The sequence below is a fragment of the Miscanthus floridulus genome, chromosome 4, assembly GCF_019320115.1.
Source record: "Miscanthus floridulus cultivar M001 chromosome 4, ASM1932011v1, whole genome shotgun sequence".
Lineage (NCBI taxonomy): Eukaryota > Viridiplantae > Streptophyta > Magnoliopsida > Poales > Poaceae > Miscanthus > Miscanthus floridulus.
The window spans coordinates 114563393-114582232 of record NC_089583.1 but is presented as its reverse complement, the minus strand read 5'-3'; the positions used below and the strand labels follow the sequence as shown (position 1 = coordinate 114582232).

Below are 18840 nucleotides of genomic sequence, written 5' to 3'. Positions count from 1 at the left end.
ATGTATTTCTTTTCATTGTGAAACGCCGCATCTAAACATCTCATTCAATCACTGACGTGGTTTGCTGCTTGTTTGGTTTAGCGTTTTGCTCGTCTAAAATGTCATCAACGATTTTAAAAAACTCGTGACTACTATCCAGGCTTCAAGCAATCGATATTATTATTACTCACTTAGAACTGCACTAAAAATAAGGATAAAAAAAAGAACTGCACTAAAAATAATTACTGCTGTAGCATAAGGTTGGCATCGCAGCAGACTGGAGCAACGTTGTCCTACATGCCGTGCCGTGCGATCGAAGACCAACGGCGGCGATCCTTTAAACACGTTGCAGATTACCACTCCCACGTCATCGTCCACACGTCGTCGTCTTCCTCCTGACTTGCTGTTCTTCTGCGTCGCGTCAGGTTACAGCGGGCAGCCAGGGCGCGCGGCCCCGAGAGAAGACGTGGCAGCGGAAGCGGCGGCGTGGAGGGATGATCTCGCAGTTCTTCGTGCTGTCGCAGCGCGGCGACCACATCGTCTTCCGCGACTGTAAGATCTGGATCTCGTCACGTCCCCCGCCGCCCGATCTGGGCGGAATTGTTTTTTTCTTATTCGCTGCGATCCTGAGCTGATTCGGTTGGAAGCTTTCTGCGGGCGTTTGTGGGGTTGGGTGCAGATCGCGGCGAGGTGCCCAAGGGCAGCGCGGAGATCTTCTTCCGGAAGGTGAAGTTCTGGAACGACGACGAGGCAGAGGAGGCGCCCCCAGTCTTCGTACGTTTCTGTTAGTTGCTCCCGCTCTCTTATTCAGACTGCAAATTTTGACGAACATTGGTAGACAACTTAGCAGTACTTGTGATGCTTGCCCCTTGTTAGCTGAATGATGTGCTTGCAAGCTTGTGGTTCAATCGGAACTAGCACTTTGATTGTGTGAAATGTGTGCATTTATAAACGGATAAGCAGCGTCCGTACCTTAGAAATTGGGATGGACATGCAGCGGAAGTTCAGCTGTGTGTAATTGTAATTTCATTTCATGTTATTCTGCCACCCATTATCTGTTACTATCAGGTACCGTGCAGTCTGCAATGGACCATTTTTACTAATAGCTACTCTATAGATGTATAGGATTAACGGGAACTATGCTTATCAAGGAAAGCAAATTGCTATCCAATGAAAAATGGTTTGTAGTGTGATGTGCAGTTGTCTCTGTATCAGTTGTGTATGAAGCCTTCAGTGAATCATTTTGAATTGTCTCTGTATCAGTTGTGTATGAAGCCTTCAGTGGATCATTTTGAAATTTTAATCTTTGACTTAAAACAGTACATTGGCATATAAAATACTTGATTAAACTGAAAGAATAGTAGTCAGTTCATGTGTATGAAAAGACAGTGATTCCACCTGTGATCTGCTTATTGGTGCGTTGCTTTACTATTTGATCTGACAATCAGTATTTTTACTTTTTACTATGACAGAATGTCGATGGGGTTAATTATATTCATGTCAAGGTCGCCGGACTATTTTTTGTGGTAACCACAATGGTTAATGTTTCCCCTTCCCTTCTCTTGGAACTTCTTCAAAGGATTGCACGTGTTACAAAAGATTATCTCGGCGTTCTTAATGAAGATTCACTGCGGAAGAATTTTATTTTGGTGTATGAATTGCTTGATGAAGTCATTGTAAGTACTCTACACCATCTTTCCTCATGCCATTCTGAACTCATATCCTTTGTGACCTGGTTTTTAGGTCAGTAGCAAAGCTTAATGTGTGATCTTTAACAAAGAAGTTGTTGGCTTCCATAGTGATTAGTATAATTCATCTGTTTATGGGAATGCTTACTACCATCTTCTGTTAACATCTGTATGGTTTTTGCTAACAAGTTGAATTGTGCTATCAGGACTTTGGATACCCACAAACAACCTCTACTGAGGTTCTGAAGTCATACATATTCAATGAACCCATTATGGTTGATGCTGGAAGGCTGCCACCGCTTGGTCCTGCTGCTATGTTCATGGTAACATTTCTGCGCATTACTGCAAGAAACATAACATTAGGGTTTCTTCACCGAGGAACATGTGTTCCCCATGCTATTTGGGCAATTGCATAGTTTCATTTGACATCCTTGTCTTTTGCAGCAAGGCACAAAGCGTATGCCTGGTACTGCTGTTACAAAATCTGTGGTTGCTACTGAGCCTGGGGGGAAGAAGAGGGAGGAAATTTTTGTTGATATCATTGAGAGAATAAGTGTGACATTCAGCTCGAGTGTAAGTACCGGTCTATGTCATGCCTTGTTGTCACTAATTGTTTTCTCTTCAACATCTCAAGATATTCTTCCTTTTTTTTTCCTTTTCTTTTCATGAAATCCTTTATGTATGTCCTGAATTTGTGGTTCTAACTGTTTTAGATAGTGATGATGCCCACTGCAAAATAATTTTTCATATATCATCATCTAATTCTGGTTTGTTCTTGGGTTGTTGCCTTTACTGCCAGAAACTACCCTCTTTGCCATTTGTTCCTTATATCACTACTGTTAAAATAGCTTCTGTGTTCACTGTTTTTAACTGGAATAAATAAAGATGCTATTCACGTGCCTGAACCTTGATTGCTTCTGCTGGGTTTCAACTCTAGCCTACCCCAACTTGTTTGGGACTTAAAGGCTTTGTTGTTGTTGTTGTTGTTGAAATAAAGATGACGGTCACTAGTGCATTGCTTTTATACTATGATACTCCAAATCCATGGGGTAGGGGGCCATTGAGATGAGTTATGACCATTTACTTCTCAATCTTATATATCTTGTGATATGATCTTCGTCCACTTAATAGGTGCATCAGATCTACTGAATTCACTCGAGTTACTAAAGCTCAGTTCATTTTGTTACCTCATTTATTTTCCTTGTTATGCTCTCTCATAGTATTGCTTTTCATGGAGCACTAATAGGCCAGTCATTTCATGACTTCATTTTTCATTTCCATCTAACAGGGCTATATACTTACATCTGAGATTGACGGAACAATTCAAATGAAAAGTTACCTTACCGGTAATCCAGAAATCCGTCTTGCTCTCAATGAGGATTTGAGCATTGGAAGAACTGGATCTTCATACGGTACGTCATTAGCTTTTCCTTACAACTAGCTTAGGCAAACTATAATCTGAATGATGTATGGATATGACACAAGAAATATATTTCTCCTTGTTCGTCTTTCATGATGCTCTGTTGCTGTAACATTGGAGATCAGTCTATGATAAGCTTATAATGTTTCACTCATTCTGGAACTCATAATGCTGATGAGTTATTCAATGCATAAATTTAAGCAGTTACTAGTCACTATACTTATTTGCATTCCAAAGTGTTTTTGCACAAGTGATTCTTTAACTTTAACCCACTCACCACTTTAACCTCACTTTTTTTTAGCATGCTAGTATTTCTGTCTAATTGTCATGGATGTATTTTTGAATGCTGATCACATACAATATTACATTTTTTAATGCCAGATTACAGAAGTTCTTCTGGAGGAGGAACAGTCATTCTTGATGATTGCAACTTCCATGAGTCAGTACATCTGGACAGCTTTGACATTGACAGAACTTTGACTCTAGTAAGTACTCAAATAAGCTTTTCTGTCTCTGTCTGTCTATTTTTTTTTTTGGCAGAACACAAGCACTATATTTACAGTTTATTACTTCAGCAAAATTAGTGAACTTAGCGTTGCCATATTGCATAGATACCACCTGATGGAGAATTTGCTGTAATGAACTACCGGATGACCCAAGAATTTAAGCCGCCGTTCCGTGTAACCGCTCTAATTGAAGAAGCTGGACCATCGAGGGTATGGAATGCTTGTCTTGCTATTAGGCATTGATGAAAACTATGATTCAATTTGGTGAAACTACAATTCTTTTATATCTACACAGGCTGAAGTTCTACTGAAAATAAGGGCAGACTTCTCTGCAAATGCCACTGCTAACACAATCACAGTACAAATGCCAGTGCCATCATACACAATGAGGTCAACTACAGTTATATCTTTGTTCCTATTAAGTTAAAAAAAATTGAAATATTGACTGATGCTTTTTTGGTTAACTAAAGTTCCCCATCATGGATTACATTGCAGAGCGAGTTTTGAGTTGGAAGCTGGAGCAGTTGGACAGACAACCGATTTCAAGGAAGGATCCAGGAGACTTGAGTGGAATCTCAAGAAGGCAAGTGCCAACAAGGATATGTACATCTTGCATAGGATGATATGCATTTGCATTGTTAACTTAAAATTACTAACCAGTTTGCTGTAGCTTGCTAAAACAATTTTAACTTTACACTACAGATTGTTGGTGGTTCTGAGCACACGCTTCGTGCAAAGCTAACATTTTCCCAGGAGTCACATGGTACATGTTTTGTTTGAAGCATTAATTATATACCCTGACCTGGCAACATCATGTAATTTCCTGTTAAGGAAACTCGCCATGACATTCCCCTTTGTCAAACGCAGGAAATATCACAAAGGAAGCTGGCCCAGTGAATATGAATTTCACTATACCGATGTACAATGCATCAAAGTTGCAGGTAAGGCCGTCTACTGTGTATGGTACTTTTCCTATTGGCACTACAGGGCTTTAGGCCTTGTTTGGATGCATGTGTATTCACTTCAATCCACATGTGTTGGAGTGGAATGAAATGGAACTTAGTTTAATTTCACTCCAATCCACTTCAACATATGTGGATTGAGATGAATACATGCGCATCCAAACAAGGCCTTAGAGTGTTTTATTCTCCACTATTAAAATTGTCTGCCTAATCATTGTGTCATGATTAATTATCTTTAGTGCATTTCTGAAACCTGTCTCTACAGGGTGCTATACACTTTTAGAGATGTAGTTTTTATGATCCTCCAAGGCCTTAAGTGCTCAAAAACATTGGCATGCAAAATTATTGCAGAATGTTTCTGATCAAATATGAACTGTATTGCTCTCCTACAGGTCAGGTATCTTCAGATAGCAAAGAAGTCAAAGGCATACAACCCTTACAGATGGGTGCGATATGTAACACAAGCTAACTCCTACGTAGCTCGTCTATGAGGAACCCGCATCTGTACACTTGTTTCCAGTCCAATTTTTTTTGTGTAATATTTGAGCTTTATCATGGACAGAGAGTGGCATGTATTTGTAACTTTATAGTGGAATTCACCATACCGCTCCACTCCCGCAGTTGAACGCATTTGTAGTATCATTTTTTTGTTCTCATGCAATGTGCAGAAGAATGGTCCGTGTTTTATTGCTGCGAAATGTATGAAGTTCTTGTTCATGCCACTTGTGGGACATTGGGAGGTTTTGTCGAAGTCAGAGTTACAGCAACAGCAGAACCCTGTGCGCTTCTCCATATATCAGCAGATTTATTTAATAATGCAAGCTATTTTTCTACCATATAATAGGAACAAAATATATTAGATGATTGTAAAAACAGTTGTTTGAAATTTAAAGCTTCAAGAATTCTGTTTGAGAAATTTAGCGGATTCTAAACAGATCATAATAAAATCTCATCAAAGAAATGGACAATGAGGTGACAAGATTTTGGATAGGAGAACATCTATAGTGATTGATATCTCAATGTATCTTTCTTTTGATGAAAGTCGCATGACATTCGATGAACATGACGAATGTACAAATCATCTTTATGCTCCATGCTGTCACTCAGTATCTCCATGCATAATCACATGAACACGAACCCCTACAACTTATAGATACACAATCTTAAGTGCTACGCAGGTCAACAAACCCAAGCAACGGTCACCCCTGCCATTGCTACAATGGACATTCTACTACAAAACTGCAAGAGCAGCTCAACCAAGAAATCTTTTCTGGGGGCACCCTGGGGCCTGACTGAAAAGACGAGGCTCCACCCGAACAAGTGTCTCTATTCATGGATTTAATAGGAGCCATCCTCCTCAGATGCTTTGCATTCTGGAAAATCACAGGTGATATAGCCTGAATTGAGGTGTTAAATCTTCCCAGCTGCTTCTGTACGCGCCCTTAGTGCCTCAGTGCGTTTACTCCTTTCCATTTCCTCCACCAACCAGTCAACACCATGTTTGATCCCCGTCCTGAAATGGAAGAATGAGCTGTAAAAACATATATCTTGTGTGTTCTGGTCGAAGAAACAAATGTTTTAAGTGTTAAGTTTGAATATGTAACTAATTATGTATTTATCCATCTCAAACAAATATGAATTAAGCAGCATAGTTGTTGACCCTTACTTTTTGGTTATTTGTTCGCATCCTACAATGCTCACATAAATTCCCCACTATCTGATAGCGTAACTTAACCATGCTTCAGTTTTAGGTAAAGAAGTTTGAGAACAAGAAGGAAAATGATTTGCTCACCCATCGAAGGCAGATCCAGCCTGGAACATGCATGGCCTCTCGTCTAACTCCTTAAGAAGCAGATGTCTAGCCAATTCTTCCTCCGTGACAGCTGCTGGTGAATCCTGTTGAAAAATCCAGATAAGCCACGAAACATAGAATAATATAAGATTCATGAGATAAATGGAAGATTTTTCGTGTGAATTTATATATCCCAAAAAGAACTGGGCAGCACTCCAGGGATAAATGTTGTCAGTTCATTCCTCATGTTATGAAGCGTCACAACTTCCAGAATAAAGAAAAACTATTAAATTTCAAGAAAGTCTCATAACCAGAAGTCAAAAAGCGCAAGGTTGCTATATGTTTCCAAGAGAATATAACCACAGTTTCTGGTATACTGATTTGCTAGATCTAGGCTTCACAAAACTAACTTCTCATCAAACTACATAAACCATGACATGGTTTAATTTACAACTATCATTCAGTTCATGTGGATGATAACTATTTTCTAGAACTACTTATTTTCACCCAATAAACACAGTTATCAACTATTGAGTAAGTGCATGGAGTTTTAAAAGGTAAATTATACGGAGTATATAAACTATTCAAGATAACTGCAGGTAGATGTCAACCTGCTTGTTTGCAAATATGAGTATTGGCGCTCCTTGCAGATCTTCATGACGGAGAACTTTCTCTGCAATAAAAAGTTCAAATTAACATTCACTACAGCAATGAATTAACAACCATAGTTTACCAGTTCTAACTACTATGTACTCCCTCCGTCCGTGAATAGAAGGTGCAACTCTTTTATCGCAAAGACCAATAAACGAGTTAAATGATGTGCCTTCTTAGGAGAGCGCTGAAGCTCCGCATCTAATTAACTAGATGTCGCGCATGCGTGCATGCAGCAACCGCCAGCCCATTCGTTATTCCGCAGCGCGAAAGAAAATGCATGCATGCGCTGTGACCTGTGATGAACGGTCAGCTGCATGCGGCGTGGGAGCAGAGGATTTTGGCGACGCAGCACTAAATGTTGCATGCACGCATGAACGGGCGCCGAGACTCGACCGCCTTCTATTCCCGGACTAAACAGAAAAGTGGTTACGCCTTCTATTCACAGACGGAGGGAATACTAGAGTTGCCAGTACAGGTAACAGAAAAAAGTACACTGACAGTTTTGTGATTATAAACAAATGGAAGCAACTTATCGATTAGGATAGGACTACATCAAGGGTCAGCTTTGAGCCCTTATCTGTTTGCCTTAGTGATGGATGAGGTCACAAGGGACATACAAAGGGACATCCCTTGGTGTATGCTTTTCGCGGACGATGTAGTGCTAGTTGATGAAAGCCGGACAGGAGTGAATCAAAAACTGGAGTTATGGCGGGAGACTTTGTAGTCCAAAGGTTTTAGACTCAGTAGAACTAAAACTGAGTATATGAGATGTGACTTCGGCACTACTACTCGGGAGGAGGAAGATATTAAGGATATATTTCGATATTTAGGATCAATGCTATAGAGAGACGGGGATATTGATGAAGATGTTAGCCATAGAATCAAAGCAGGGTAGATGAAGTGGCGCCAAGCATCTGGTGTCCTATGTGACAAAAGGATACCACAGAAGCTAAAAGGCAAGTTTTATAGGACGACGATTAGACCTGCTATGTTGTATGGTGCAGAATGTTGGCCTACGAAAAGATGACATGTTCAACAGATAAGTCTCGCGGAAATGCGTATGTTGCGTTGGATTTGCGGTCGTACAAGAAGGGATCGAGTTCGGAACGATGATATACGTGATAGATTAGGGGTAGCACCAATTGAAGAAAAACTTGTACAACACCAGTTGAGATGGGTTGGACATGTCCAACGGAGACCTCCAGAGTCACCGGTGCGTAGTGGAATCCTAAGCCACGATAGTAACGTGAAGAGAGGCAGAGGAAGACCGAAGTTGACTTGGGTAGAGGCAATAAAAGGAGACTTGAAAGGATGAAATATACCCAAAGACTTAGCATTAGATAGGAGTGCTTGGAAAACAGTTATTCACGTGCCTGAACCTTAATTGCTTCTGCTGGGTTTCAACTCTAGCCTACCCCAACTTGTTTGGGACTTAAAGGCTTTCGTTATTGTTGTTGTTGGAAGCAACTTACCTAGAGCAGATTTTGCATCCTCAAACGATGATGCAGAAGCAGAGTCAATAACATATATTACAGCATGGGCCTCCTCATAATATTTCTCCCATATTGTTCGTAGGCCAGGCTGTTAAAATATCGAATTAGTGTAATACTTCGAAATGACTAAAAAGAACATCTGAACTATGCTCATGAAATTATGGCATGAGGACGATCCCTGCTTCTTGTTTACATTCATTGACAATATATCATTGAGTAATAAAGAAAAACAGCATAATGGCAAAGTATTGGTCCAGATCAAAGCCTATGCTCTTAAGAGGACAGGATACACATTATTACATGATGACAGAACTCAATGAGGAAATTTTTTTTCGCAGCCAATTGGAATCAAACAACAGAAGCAGATCAAGATCTCTCCAGCACTGAGATACAAGCTTATAATACTCCAAATTTAGAGAAAATTATCTATGTGGAACAACATCAGAATACGATCACTAAATGCCCCCATAAATACAAGCCCTTGTTGTTGTTTTTTAATTGCATGTTGATGTGTGGAGCAACATGAAAACATCATCACTACTTGCTCTGGATACAAGCACACAATTCAATACTCTAGAACTATAGCAGAGTATCAGACCACTGGGCCTCATGTAACTACGTAAGCATGCTGATTATGTGGTAAAAACTGGACTTCAGTAACTAAGTTGCTAAGTACCTGATCCAAGCATTTCTGTTTGCAAATTGAAACGGTCTCTATACTTCTATCACCAGACATTATAAGAGGGACATGTAGAATCAACATGCACAATCCTAACTTAAATTAACTGGCAGCCTATTGACCAAAGCATTAGTAACCACAAAAAATGTCAAATGGTGAAGTTTCAACGAAGAGATTTCAATTGAGGAACTTTTGGTCTGTAACTCTGCAGGGAAAATCGTACCTGGCCTCCCAGATCCCAGAAAACAAGCTTTACATTCGCATCTTCAATACGCCCAATATTAAGCCCAACTGTTGGAACAATACGATCATGCGGAAGCCCTTCTCCCTTCAAGTAGATCGACTTCAACTTTTCTAGCAAGGTCTGCATAGTAATGTTTCAGCATTAAGTTTTAACACAGACCTGGTTCAGATAAATACGAAATGGGCTCAACCTAATCCCAGCATCCATGAATTGCAAGGAATTATAGAGGGGGGGGGGGGGGGGGGGGGGGGGGGGGGGGGGGGAACAGTAGACAAGCTTCAGAAGAATTACCGTCTTGCCAGACTTATGAACTCCGAGGATAAGCACATGGAACTATGTCTTGCTGAAGACGTGCTTCCATAGACCATAGAACAAGGAGAACATAGCTGTAAGTGTCCAGTTCTGAACTCCCCCAATCAGCTACCCACCACCTGAAATATTAACATCAAGCCACACATATTTCTTATCCACGATCCACAGATTGCGTCGCATAATAATAGTAATCAATTCAGAAATTGGTCACGAGCATGCGGCAGGTCGCCAACAAAATGACAAGGATCATGCCTGCTCAATTACACCCCCACCAACCACCACCAAATACTTGCAGACAAATCACCAACAAAGTGCGAATGGATCAGACCACTCCCATCCCAGAAAGGAAACTTCGTATTCGAGCGCTCACGGCAAAGAAAAATTCCGCAGAAAACAGAACGAACGATCGGTCCGAGAGCAAGGGCTTCCTTACCAAGGAACGAAGCGGTTGACCCGGTTTAGGCGGATGATCCCCACTCCACGGCAGTGGCGTCGAGGGGGAAGGGGTAACGCCGACGCGCGCAGCTGGCTGGATCTGGATCGCGGTCGCGTCGTGCTCGCGGTCGCGGGGAGGGAGGCGGTGGCGGGCTGAGCTGAGCCGAGCCGAGGCAACGGGAGCCGGTTCTTTCCCAGTGGCCTCTAGCCTGTGGAGGGTGGACTCGCTCGGTTGCTGGCCGGCGAATGGTGGAGGAAACCAACAACACACGCACGGACGCACGGTGGGCCTAGACAAACTAGAATATGGGCCCATGTAAGTTAATGTGATAACCCGGCCCGTATCACTGATGGCAGATCAGGCCCAATGAACCCTAGCCAGCCCAATGGGCCTTGTTTCCGTACTTCCACTTCGCCGCACAAGTCCCCGGCTCCCGAGTCGTCTTCTTCTCCTCGGGTCTTCAAGCCACGCCACACCACAGTCGGCAAGGAAGGCGCGGCTGCGACACACAGTAGGCGAGGGGAAGGAGAGGCAAGGCGGCGCGGCGGGCAAGGTGCACCTCTTTCTTCTCCTAGATCGCGTAAGAGTTAGGACCGATCTGTTCGTGCGGCGAACCCGTGCTCTTTCCTCGACCGTCCTCGCATGGTGATTTACGGGGTCAGATTTCGTAGATTTACTCGGTTGTTTCGCTGGATCGATGCTTGGCTGCGTGCAGTCGAGAGAGGCGACGCGCTGATTTGCTGAGATCTTCGCGGCCAGGCCACTTTTACATCTCATGACTCTCGAGATCTCTATCGAGTCGGTTCCAAGGATCTGCTCGGCGGGGGATGATTTAGACTACCTCGTTGGCTTGTTCGCAAATGCTGGTCTAGTGCAATTCTGAGTATTATACTTTACTAGTCGCTCTATTGAGGCCATGTTTAGTACAGCTTTGCCATGGTTGTGTCAAAGGGGATTCCCTTTAGCCAGTTCCTAGGTGCACTATAATAAGTTATGAGATCATCCTTTTTTTGTAATTATCTAGTTTTAGTTCAGTAAAATTCATTCAAGGCAGTTGTGCAAGACTCTTGTTACATGCTTTCCTATAAGAAGCAGGGTTACCCTTAATATAAAACAAAAAATCATGCAAGTCACGCACAGAGAATGGCCTATATCAAATGGAATTGATTTGTTAGATCATGGTAATTATGAGGTAGTGCAGCCATGATGTGGCTGAAAATTCCTTGACCGTATTTGATCAGCCGTGGCTGATGACCTCTGTTGAAAATTAGGCTAGTTCTTGCTGTAGTTTTGCATATGTCATGAGCATGGTCTGCTCATTGTTTTGGTCATGCCATCCTGTCCACAGGACATGGCATACTGCTGATGTTTGGCCGTTATGGCCTTTGTAGTAGGTAGGTGGACCTCACCTTCTACTAGTATAGGACATGTATAAATACAAGTCTTTGGACCAGCTGCACCTTTAGTTCAACAGAGGCAAAAGCGCTTTGTTCGTAATGTGCTCTCTCTCTGTTGTTCTGTATTCTCAACTATCCAGTTTATGTGTGTGTGAGTGGAGTGAGGTAATGTGGCAAGCACCTAGGAACCTGCTAACAACCTCTGAAGTTCTGCCACTGTTTCTTCTGTTTGAAATTCCTTTGGATAATGCACCCCTGAATTATCAGAACCCACTGCATGCTGTGCGTGTTGAATGGTTGTTTAGCACCATCTTGCAGTTTGCTCTTGGCAGACCACACTATGGTCATAATTTTCTAAACCATGGTACACTACCGGACCGTCAAAAACTATCTAGCTATTGTGACACCCTACCCCATCACTGAAGTGCAGGACGCAGGGGACATTTATTTTCTCCTTACATGGATGAAGAATCTTATGTATTGAGACATTCCTCAGTCAATGTGTATCTGAATAAATGGATGCAATTAAAGTCACTCTAAGTTATAAAAAAAAGGGTCACTCGATATATCTTCTTACATTTGTTAGAATGTGTACCGGTGATACTGACTAGTGATATCCCAATTTGTCATCAGTTTAGATATTGTAGAACAGCAATGTTAGACTCCACAGCTCTGAAACATGTTTGGTGTTGGAGGTTTGGGATAGTTAAGCAGGGTTTTTCTACTTGCTGTGTTTCGTATTGCTGAAGGGCGGGCCTGGTGCAAGCGGTAGAGTCTTACCGCCTGTGACTGGAAGGTCCCGGGTTCGAGTCGCGGTCTCCTCGCATTGCACAGGCAAGGGTAAGGCTTGCCACTGACACCCTTCCCCAGACCCCGCACAGAGCGGGAGCTATCTGCACTGGGTACGCCCTTTTTGTGTTTCGTATTGATAACTTCTGTGCAAAATTCAAGAGGAGATTGGTTTATAGTGTTTCACGTTCGCCTTTTCAGAATCATGCATAGATGGTTTATAATCTATAACCTCTCGCTTTATTTTGTGTCCTTTCTGTTACTTCTATGCGATGTTGCACATTACCAATTACAAAAAATATTGTGCATTACTTGCTGTATATTACTGGTAACCAGAATCTGTTTTCAATCTTAATTTCAGATGTTTGACGATCAAGACCTGGGCTTCTTTGCCAATTTCCTGGGCATCTTCATCTTTGTCTTGGTTATTGCGTACCACTTCGTGATGGCAGACCCGAAGTACGAAGGAAACTGATGTCCTCTCGCGTGGGATCTTATGATCTGCGGGCCTGAAATAGAGCTATACTACTGTTAGCGAGATCACTTGACATTTTGAGTGCATATCATTGGAAGCTGGTGCTGGACATGGCATTTTGACTTTACCCATGTTTTAATCTGGTGAATCAGTAAATCCTGGAGAATTCAAAAGGTTATTCTGAGTACTGCAGTTGGTTGTTGTTTCTAGTCCTTGTGTCATGCTTTTTATGTCTTTCGGTGTATGCTTGCCAGATTCTTATCAAAATCTTTCTGTGTTTTATGGCCTTGTTAACATGTCAGCAAAGTGGGGAACCCCTAGACTGTATGCAGGAACCAGATTTGAAGCGATTAACTCAATCGATTTTTAGGCATTTGATCCAAATCTTAATAAAATAGTCAACAGGCCCTAAATGCAGGGACTGCCTGTTGGGCATTCGAGTGCTTCTTGATTGCCCTTGCACTCGAATTTTCTTGTACCTATATTTGCAGGTGCCTGAACGGCTGAACCCGAGCTCCTGCTCGCTCCTCCCCTGCGCTCTTGCCCTCGTCGTGGCGTTCTTCCTTTAGCCTACCAACACCTCAAACGCCAAGCTCTAAGGAAGACGCAGCCATTAGCGTGCGCGCGTAGGCGGCAAATCAAGTGATGATGAATCCAGGGGCGGAGAGAGGAAAAAAAAATTCTATGCACATTTGTGGTGCATGTGGGCATGCGGTAGATGGGCGTGGGGGCATGCGGCGGATGGGCGTGGCCCCCTGCTGGAGCCGAGTCTATTTTTAGCCAAGGACCACTCCTGAGCTAGCGTTGGCGACACTGTGTCAAACGTCTGCGCCCTGTATGCACGGCGCAACCGGCCGTGGATACAGTACGTAGAGAAGGGGGCCAAACGTGACTGTGGTTAGCCAGCCCCAAGCCCAGCGAGCCGGTGGTGGGTTGGGCGTGCGGCTCGCTCGTGATTGTCGTGAACGCCGGGCACCACGTGGACCGGGCGTGCAGCTCAGCTATGCCAAGGTGATGTCATTTCCTTGCTGGACGCCTGGACGGGAACTGGAAGCAGGACCGTGCCAAGATCGATTGATGGCCACAATCAATCGTCTTCGTCAGTGTGCCACGACGATCCGCGGAGCCCGCCATTCCGCAACTCGAGCCCAGCAGTCCAAGTGAATGCCATGGCGGCACCGCACACCCACGACCGACCCAGCATTTTCTAGCCATTTTCTACGGGGGGAAAAGGAGCAGGACACGAGGGTCGAGGAGTGCGCTTTGGCACGCTTGCGGGAAAGGAATGGAAAAGCCTCGCGCGTCTAGTCGTCTGCGGACTACGGTAGCTATAGGTGCCATCGTCAGCTCGTCGCCCGCGGTGGCTGCCTTTGCTACGGTAGTTATTCCTCCGTGCACTTCTCTAGGAGCTTTGCTGTTGTTGGGCATCCTGGGCATGGCTCCTGTGCTCTACATTGCTAGGACTTGTTAGGCATGTGGCATTGCTAGCGCGCTTTCGCAAAGTCAGCAATTCATCATCATCCATCGTACTCCGTAGTATTTCTCACTGTGGTTCTTTAAAGGTGTCGTCCCCCCTGTTTTTCTGGAGTGGGAAACGGGACGCGTATCCATCTCAATCCACAGTATGTTGAAATAAGATTGGAGTGGAATTAAACTAAGTTCTATTCTAATCCATTACAACATATATGGATTAAAGTGGATACACATGTATCCAAACAAGATCTTAGATGGGATATATTGCAAATATTCATTGTTACAAGTGGTGTATGATCTCCCAACCAAATGTGGTTTTATGAACGGTTTTTTTTTTGTACACGCAACCGCTCCTTGTATGTCATCTGCAGCATTGGATTTCAGTTCGTAGAAGAACTGCTCTATTGTGCTATAAGTATATAACGAGCTGTTCTATTTGGTATGCCCCTCGTGGTTTCGGCTCATCTTTGCAATCATGTAGTGTGATATTGTTCGTTACTGTAGCAAGAACCCATTTTGATTCCTAAGATAAAAATAATATAAACTGAGAAAGAGGGAGAATCGGCAAAACCACGATTTCCTGCTCCACTTAGCCATACCCGGAGCAGCCGAAGATATGCCAAACGGCCCGAAATCATGCTAATTTTCCGCAAGTAAAAAGAGAGAAAAACCATACTTATAACCCTGTTGATCGACATACATATATAGACCGGCAAAAAGATACTTTTATTTGTCTGTCTATAATCAATTCCTTGCTGTATAAAAGAATAAGCTCAACACCCAACGACAAATCCGTTGAGCTTCTAAAGAATTATAAAGGTTATGCTACATACCATCACAAATTCATAATTTTTTCCTGCACCTTTTCAATGAAAGTCTTATTTCACACAACAACAATTCATGGTTAAGGATTAGATGGGATGCTCTTCGTAATTCGATAGGTGCCTTTTTTGTTGCTGGACTAGGAACGGGACAAAATCTAAAATGACTGCAAGCATTGATGGTTGCAAGTAGTGTATTGTATGATCTCCCTAACTAGATGTGGTTTTATGAACAAATTTTCTATCCTCAAAACCACTGCATGATTCTTGTGCGCCGTGCACAACATTGGATTCCATTTCTGAGAAAAAATTACTTTGTTGGTGACAGATTGTCCTATTAATTTTGCGCATAGTCAAAAAAGAATATGTTTCTATTCTTTCTCTCTTTATAATAACTTTATCCATGTAATAAAATATAAATTTTGATGTGAATTCATGATTTTTTATTTGCACATTATTTAACAAAAATTTCATTTCACACCAAGACGGTTATATAGTTTACATTTTGACGTGACACCCTCTCCTAGCCTCTTTGTTTGTTACACTTTCGCAGAGCCCAAAATCTGCCACTAAACTCAGCATGATTATTGCTTAATCATTTTTATTTCACTCCGCCCTTAAAACCACACGCCGCTATAAAACACCCAAACCCCCTTCTTCTCTTCCCCAGGAGATCCCTCCTCCTCCTCCTCCTCCTCTCTCTTTCTCTCCTCCCTCTCTCATCCTGCCTTTCCCTTTGCCATTTTCCAAGACACGCAGAGGGGAGGGAGAGGCTTTCTTCATTCAGTACCCAAGGAGACGAGATCTTCCAGTACCAAGTAGTACTACTAGTTCTACTTTAGCAGTAGGAGGCCGCTGTTTGCTGCGATTTTGATTGATTGAGATGGGAATCGTCTGCCTCGGTGCTTCCTCCACGCTGCTCTGCGAGGAGGACAGGAGCAACGCACTCGGCCTCGTCGGCTGCTGCGACGAGCTGCTGGAGGTGGGGAGCGGCCTTGATGGCTTGGACTCCGCCGCTGGCGCCGTGTTCCCCGTGGACACCGATGAGGCCGTGTCGGCGTGGGTGGAGAAGGAGATGGACCACCAACCTCAAGAGGGCTATGCGGAGAGGCTGGAGCGAGGCGGATTGGAGTCCTCTTGGAGGAGAGACGCCATGGATTGGATTTGCAAGGTGAAATAAAAAAATCTCTTGAATTTATTGGTTCTTGCATTTCATTCCTTTTTTCTAGTGGACAAAATCGAGTTATTTTAGGAAGGTAGTTGCATGCTTATATTATCTCTTTGACTTTGCGTGACCCCAGTTTTGGCTGCGTGTCCTACATCCTGTGGCTTGTTGCCGATTCGACCACGACGAGATAGCAATGAGCCTGCCACCCGCTTGGCCTTTTTATCTGGAAATTTTTGTTTTGAGTTGAAACTGACGAGGTGCTGATCTTGTCTTTCTCTCGTGTGGGCTGCAGGTCCATTCATACTACAGCTTTGCACCACTCAGTTTTTACCTTGCTGTGAATTACCTGGATAGATTCCTCTCCTTGTATGAGCTCCCAGTAAGAATCTGAGCATGTACATTGGTTGTCTGCTTGCTGTGTCCAGTTAATCTCTAACTAATGGATGTGTTTTTTTTTCCTATTTTGTTTGTTCTTGTTGTTGTAGCACGATAACCCTTGGATGCAACAGTTGTTGTCAGTTGCTTGCCTATCTCTTGCTGCCAAGATGGAGGAGACCGTGGTCCCTCTTCCTGTGGACCTTCAGGTGGGTGAAGGAGAAATTACAGCATTGTGGTATCGAATAATTGTTCACTGATTGGTTGATGAAATTGTTAAAATTTGATGCTGCATGATAGGTCTGCGATGTGAAATTTGAGTTTGAAGGAAAGACTATTGGGAGGATGGAGAGTCTTGTGATGAAAACCCTGAAATGGAGAATGCAGGCTGTGACCCCGTTCACTTTCATCAGCTACTTCCTGGACAAGTTCAGTGATGGGAAGCCACCGAGTTTTGCACTAGCCTCACGGTGCGCCGAGATCATAATTGGCACACTCAAAGGTTCGATTGACCTTACCCATGATGCTTCATCGTCTGTTCAATTCACTTACCTGCATTGCCGATAGCACTATGTTTGTGTGTACCAGCTAAACATCTGTATCCTATGGATTTACAGGCTCTACATTCTTGTCATTCAGACCATCTGAGATTGCTGCGGCCTCGGCCCTAGCAGCGGTTTCTGAGAATCAGATTGTTGGCTTTGCGAGTGTTCTTTCAGCATCTGAAGTCCCTGTAAATAAGGTGAGTGTCTTTTAGCTTGCGCAAAAACTGATCAATGCAACATTGCCATTTACACAATTTCTCAAAGTGTGAAGCTTGCATCTTCCATTTCCAGGAGATGATTGCTAGATGCTATGAGCTGTTGCAAGAGCAAGCGCTGGTGAAGAAGAGAAGGCGCATCAATGGAAGCCCTTCAGTGCCAGAAAGCCCGATTGGTGTGCTGGATGCAACATGCTTCAGCTTTAGGAGTGAAGATGCAACACTAGGATCATCACAATCAAACAACATCAGTAGTAGTAACAACAACAATCAAGCTTCCAAGAGGAGAAGGCTAAGCATATCACCAATCTGAGTAGATCATATGCCGTACATATGTCCGTTGGCAGCGTGGCATTGCGCACTTGTTTATCCATTGATCATCTTAACCTCAGAGCTTGTCAGGGCCACAAGTAGTGGTACAAAAGGATCCAGTGAAGCATTGTAACAAGCAGAGGATGGTGACAGTAATAAGTTAGTACCAGCTTCTTGATCTCTGAGATATAAGAGGTGAGGAGGAAGGCTTCTTCCTCTAGCAATTTTGAAATTCCCTTCCCCTCACCGGCACCTTTGTTTTATTCCTTTTCTTTTTATTGGTATCTGAAGGCATTTGCGGGGAGATCTTTGTGGATATGAGATTGGAGATGTGAGGATTTGAGAGAGAGAAATCAACAAAAAAAAAAGATTTTCAGTTTCGTTCCTTTGTTCTTTGCCAATATATAAAAAAATTATTGTGAGAAATCCTCCTGATGTTCCAATTTATTTTTCTTTAATATTCTGCAAAAATAGCTGTGCTGATTCATCGATGCATTCTCTGGTTGACTGCTTGTTTGTAGTATTTGCCCGTGCCTCATGTTTTGTGAAGAGAACCAGTCATAGGTACAAATTATGGCATGGCTTTGCACATATAAAGACACGGAGCATGCAAATGCCTCCCCTAAGTCATGACTGTGAACAGCGATGTGACTTAAACCCTAGACCTATTGACCAAATCATGCCCATCCATGTTTGTGTCGATGTTTTAGTTCATGTCTGAGTTCTTTGTCCCTTTCCTCTTATCAGCATTGCTAACATACATCAGAAAGGAAAACACTGCCACCTGACCTGATGAACTCCCAGGAATACACCTGGAGTCTTACCATAAAACAGAGACAATAATTGAACAAACTGAGGCGATAAATATGAAATAAGCTATGTCATCCTCATCAACAATTAAAAAAATGTTGAAGGGATCACTACTGGAATAGCTTACTCATGTTGATTCATTTCCATGTGAAACTCAAAAACATCATTTGCTATGTCTAGAACACTGATGTTCAGGAACAGACCTGCAGGAATCTGTTACTGATATTGCCGTTACATTTGCTAATGAAAGCGGTGAGGATAGATTGACTCAATAAATTCACCTCAAAAGTCTGGT

At 43.0% G+C, this 18840-nt stretch overlaps 2 protein-coding genes and 1 pseudogene across 3 annotated transcripts; 2 read left to right on the top strand and 1 right to left on the bottom strand.

The window, feature by feature from the left end:
- Positions 1-346: 346 nt before the first annotated feature.
- Positions 347-5324, top strand: LOC136550410 (AP-4 complex subunit mu-like). Of its 2 annotated transcripts, XM_066541976.1 has the most exons (13): positions 347-531; positions 659-753; positions 1452-1655; positions 1874-1990; positions 2112-2240; positions 2956-3079; positions 3469-3572; positions 3699-3803; positions 3889-3983; positions 4089-4176; positions 4296-4356; positions 4461-4534; positions 4948-5324. In XM_066541976.1, exons 1-13 carry the CDS (start codon positions 474-476, stop codon positions 5044-5046), a joined length of 1353 nt encoding a protein of 450 aa, XP_066398073.1. In that variant the 5' UTR covers positions 347-473; the 3' UTR covers positions 5047-5324. The 2 variants fall into 2 exon arrangements, with proteins under 2 accessions (XP_066398073.1, XP_066398075.1); XM_066541978.1 differs by lacking the exon at positions 347-531 and having other exon boundaries at positions 659-763.
- A 288-nt stretch (positions 5325-5612) lies between these two features.
- On the bottom strand, positions 5613-9801 carry LOC136550411 (uncharacterized; annotated as a pseudogene).
- Positions 9802-15787: 5986 nt separating this feature from the next.
- LOC136552718 (cyclin-D2-2-like) lies at positions 15788-18189 on the top strand. The gene is made up of 6 exons (XM_066544284.1): positions 15788-16291; positions 16581-16667; positions 16774-16872; positions 16964-17165; positions 17281-17405; positions 17500-18189. Exons 1-6 carry the CDS (start codon positions 16004-16006, stop codon positions 17734-17736), a joined length of 1038 nt encoding a protein of 345 aa, XP_066400381.1. The 5' UTR covers positions 15788-16003; the 3' UTR covers positions 17737-18189.
- The last annotated feature ends 651 nt before the right edge of the window (positions 18190-18840 follow it).

Excerpts from the sequence above, each read along its gene's own strand:
- LOC136550410 (XM_066541976.1), top strand. The coding sequence starts at position 474 with ATGATCTCGCAGTTCTTCGTGCTGTCGCAGCGCGGCGACCACATCGTC. Across the intron at positions 2,241-2,955 it reads GTGTGACATTCAGCTCGAGT|GGCTATATACTTACATCTGA; the intron begins GTAAGTACCGGT and ends TCCATCTAACAG. Across the intron at positions 4,177-4,295 it reads TTGAGTGGAATCTCAAGAAG|ATTGTTGGTGGTTCTGAGCA; the intron begins GCAAGTGCCAAC and ends TTTACACTACAG.
- LOC136552718 (XM_066544284.1), top strand. The coding sequence starts at position 16,004 with ATGGGAATCGTCTGCCTCGGTGCTTCCTCCACGCTGCTCTGCGAGGAG. Across the intron at positions 16,292-16,580 it reads CCATGGATTGGATTTGCAAG|GTCCATTCATACTACAGCTT; the intron begins GTGAAATAAAAA and ends TGTGGGCTGCAG. Across the intron at positions 16,668-16,773 it reads TCTCCTTGTATGAGCTCCCA|CACGATAACCCTTGGATGCA; the intron begins GTAAGAATCTGA and ends TTGTTGTTGTAG.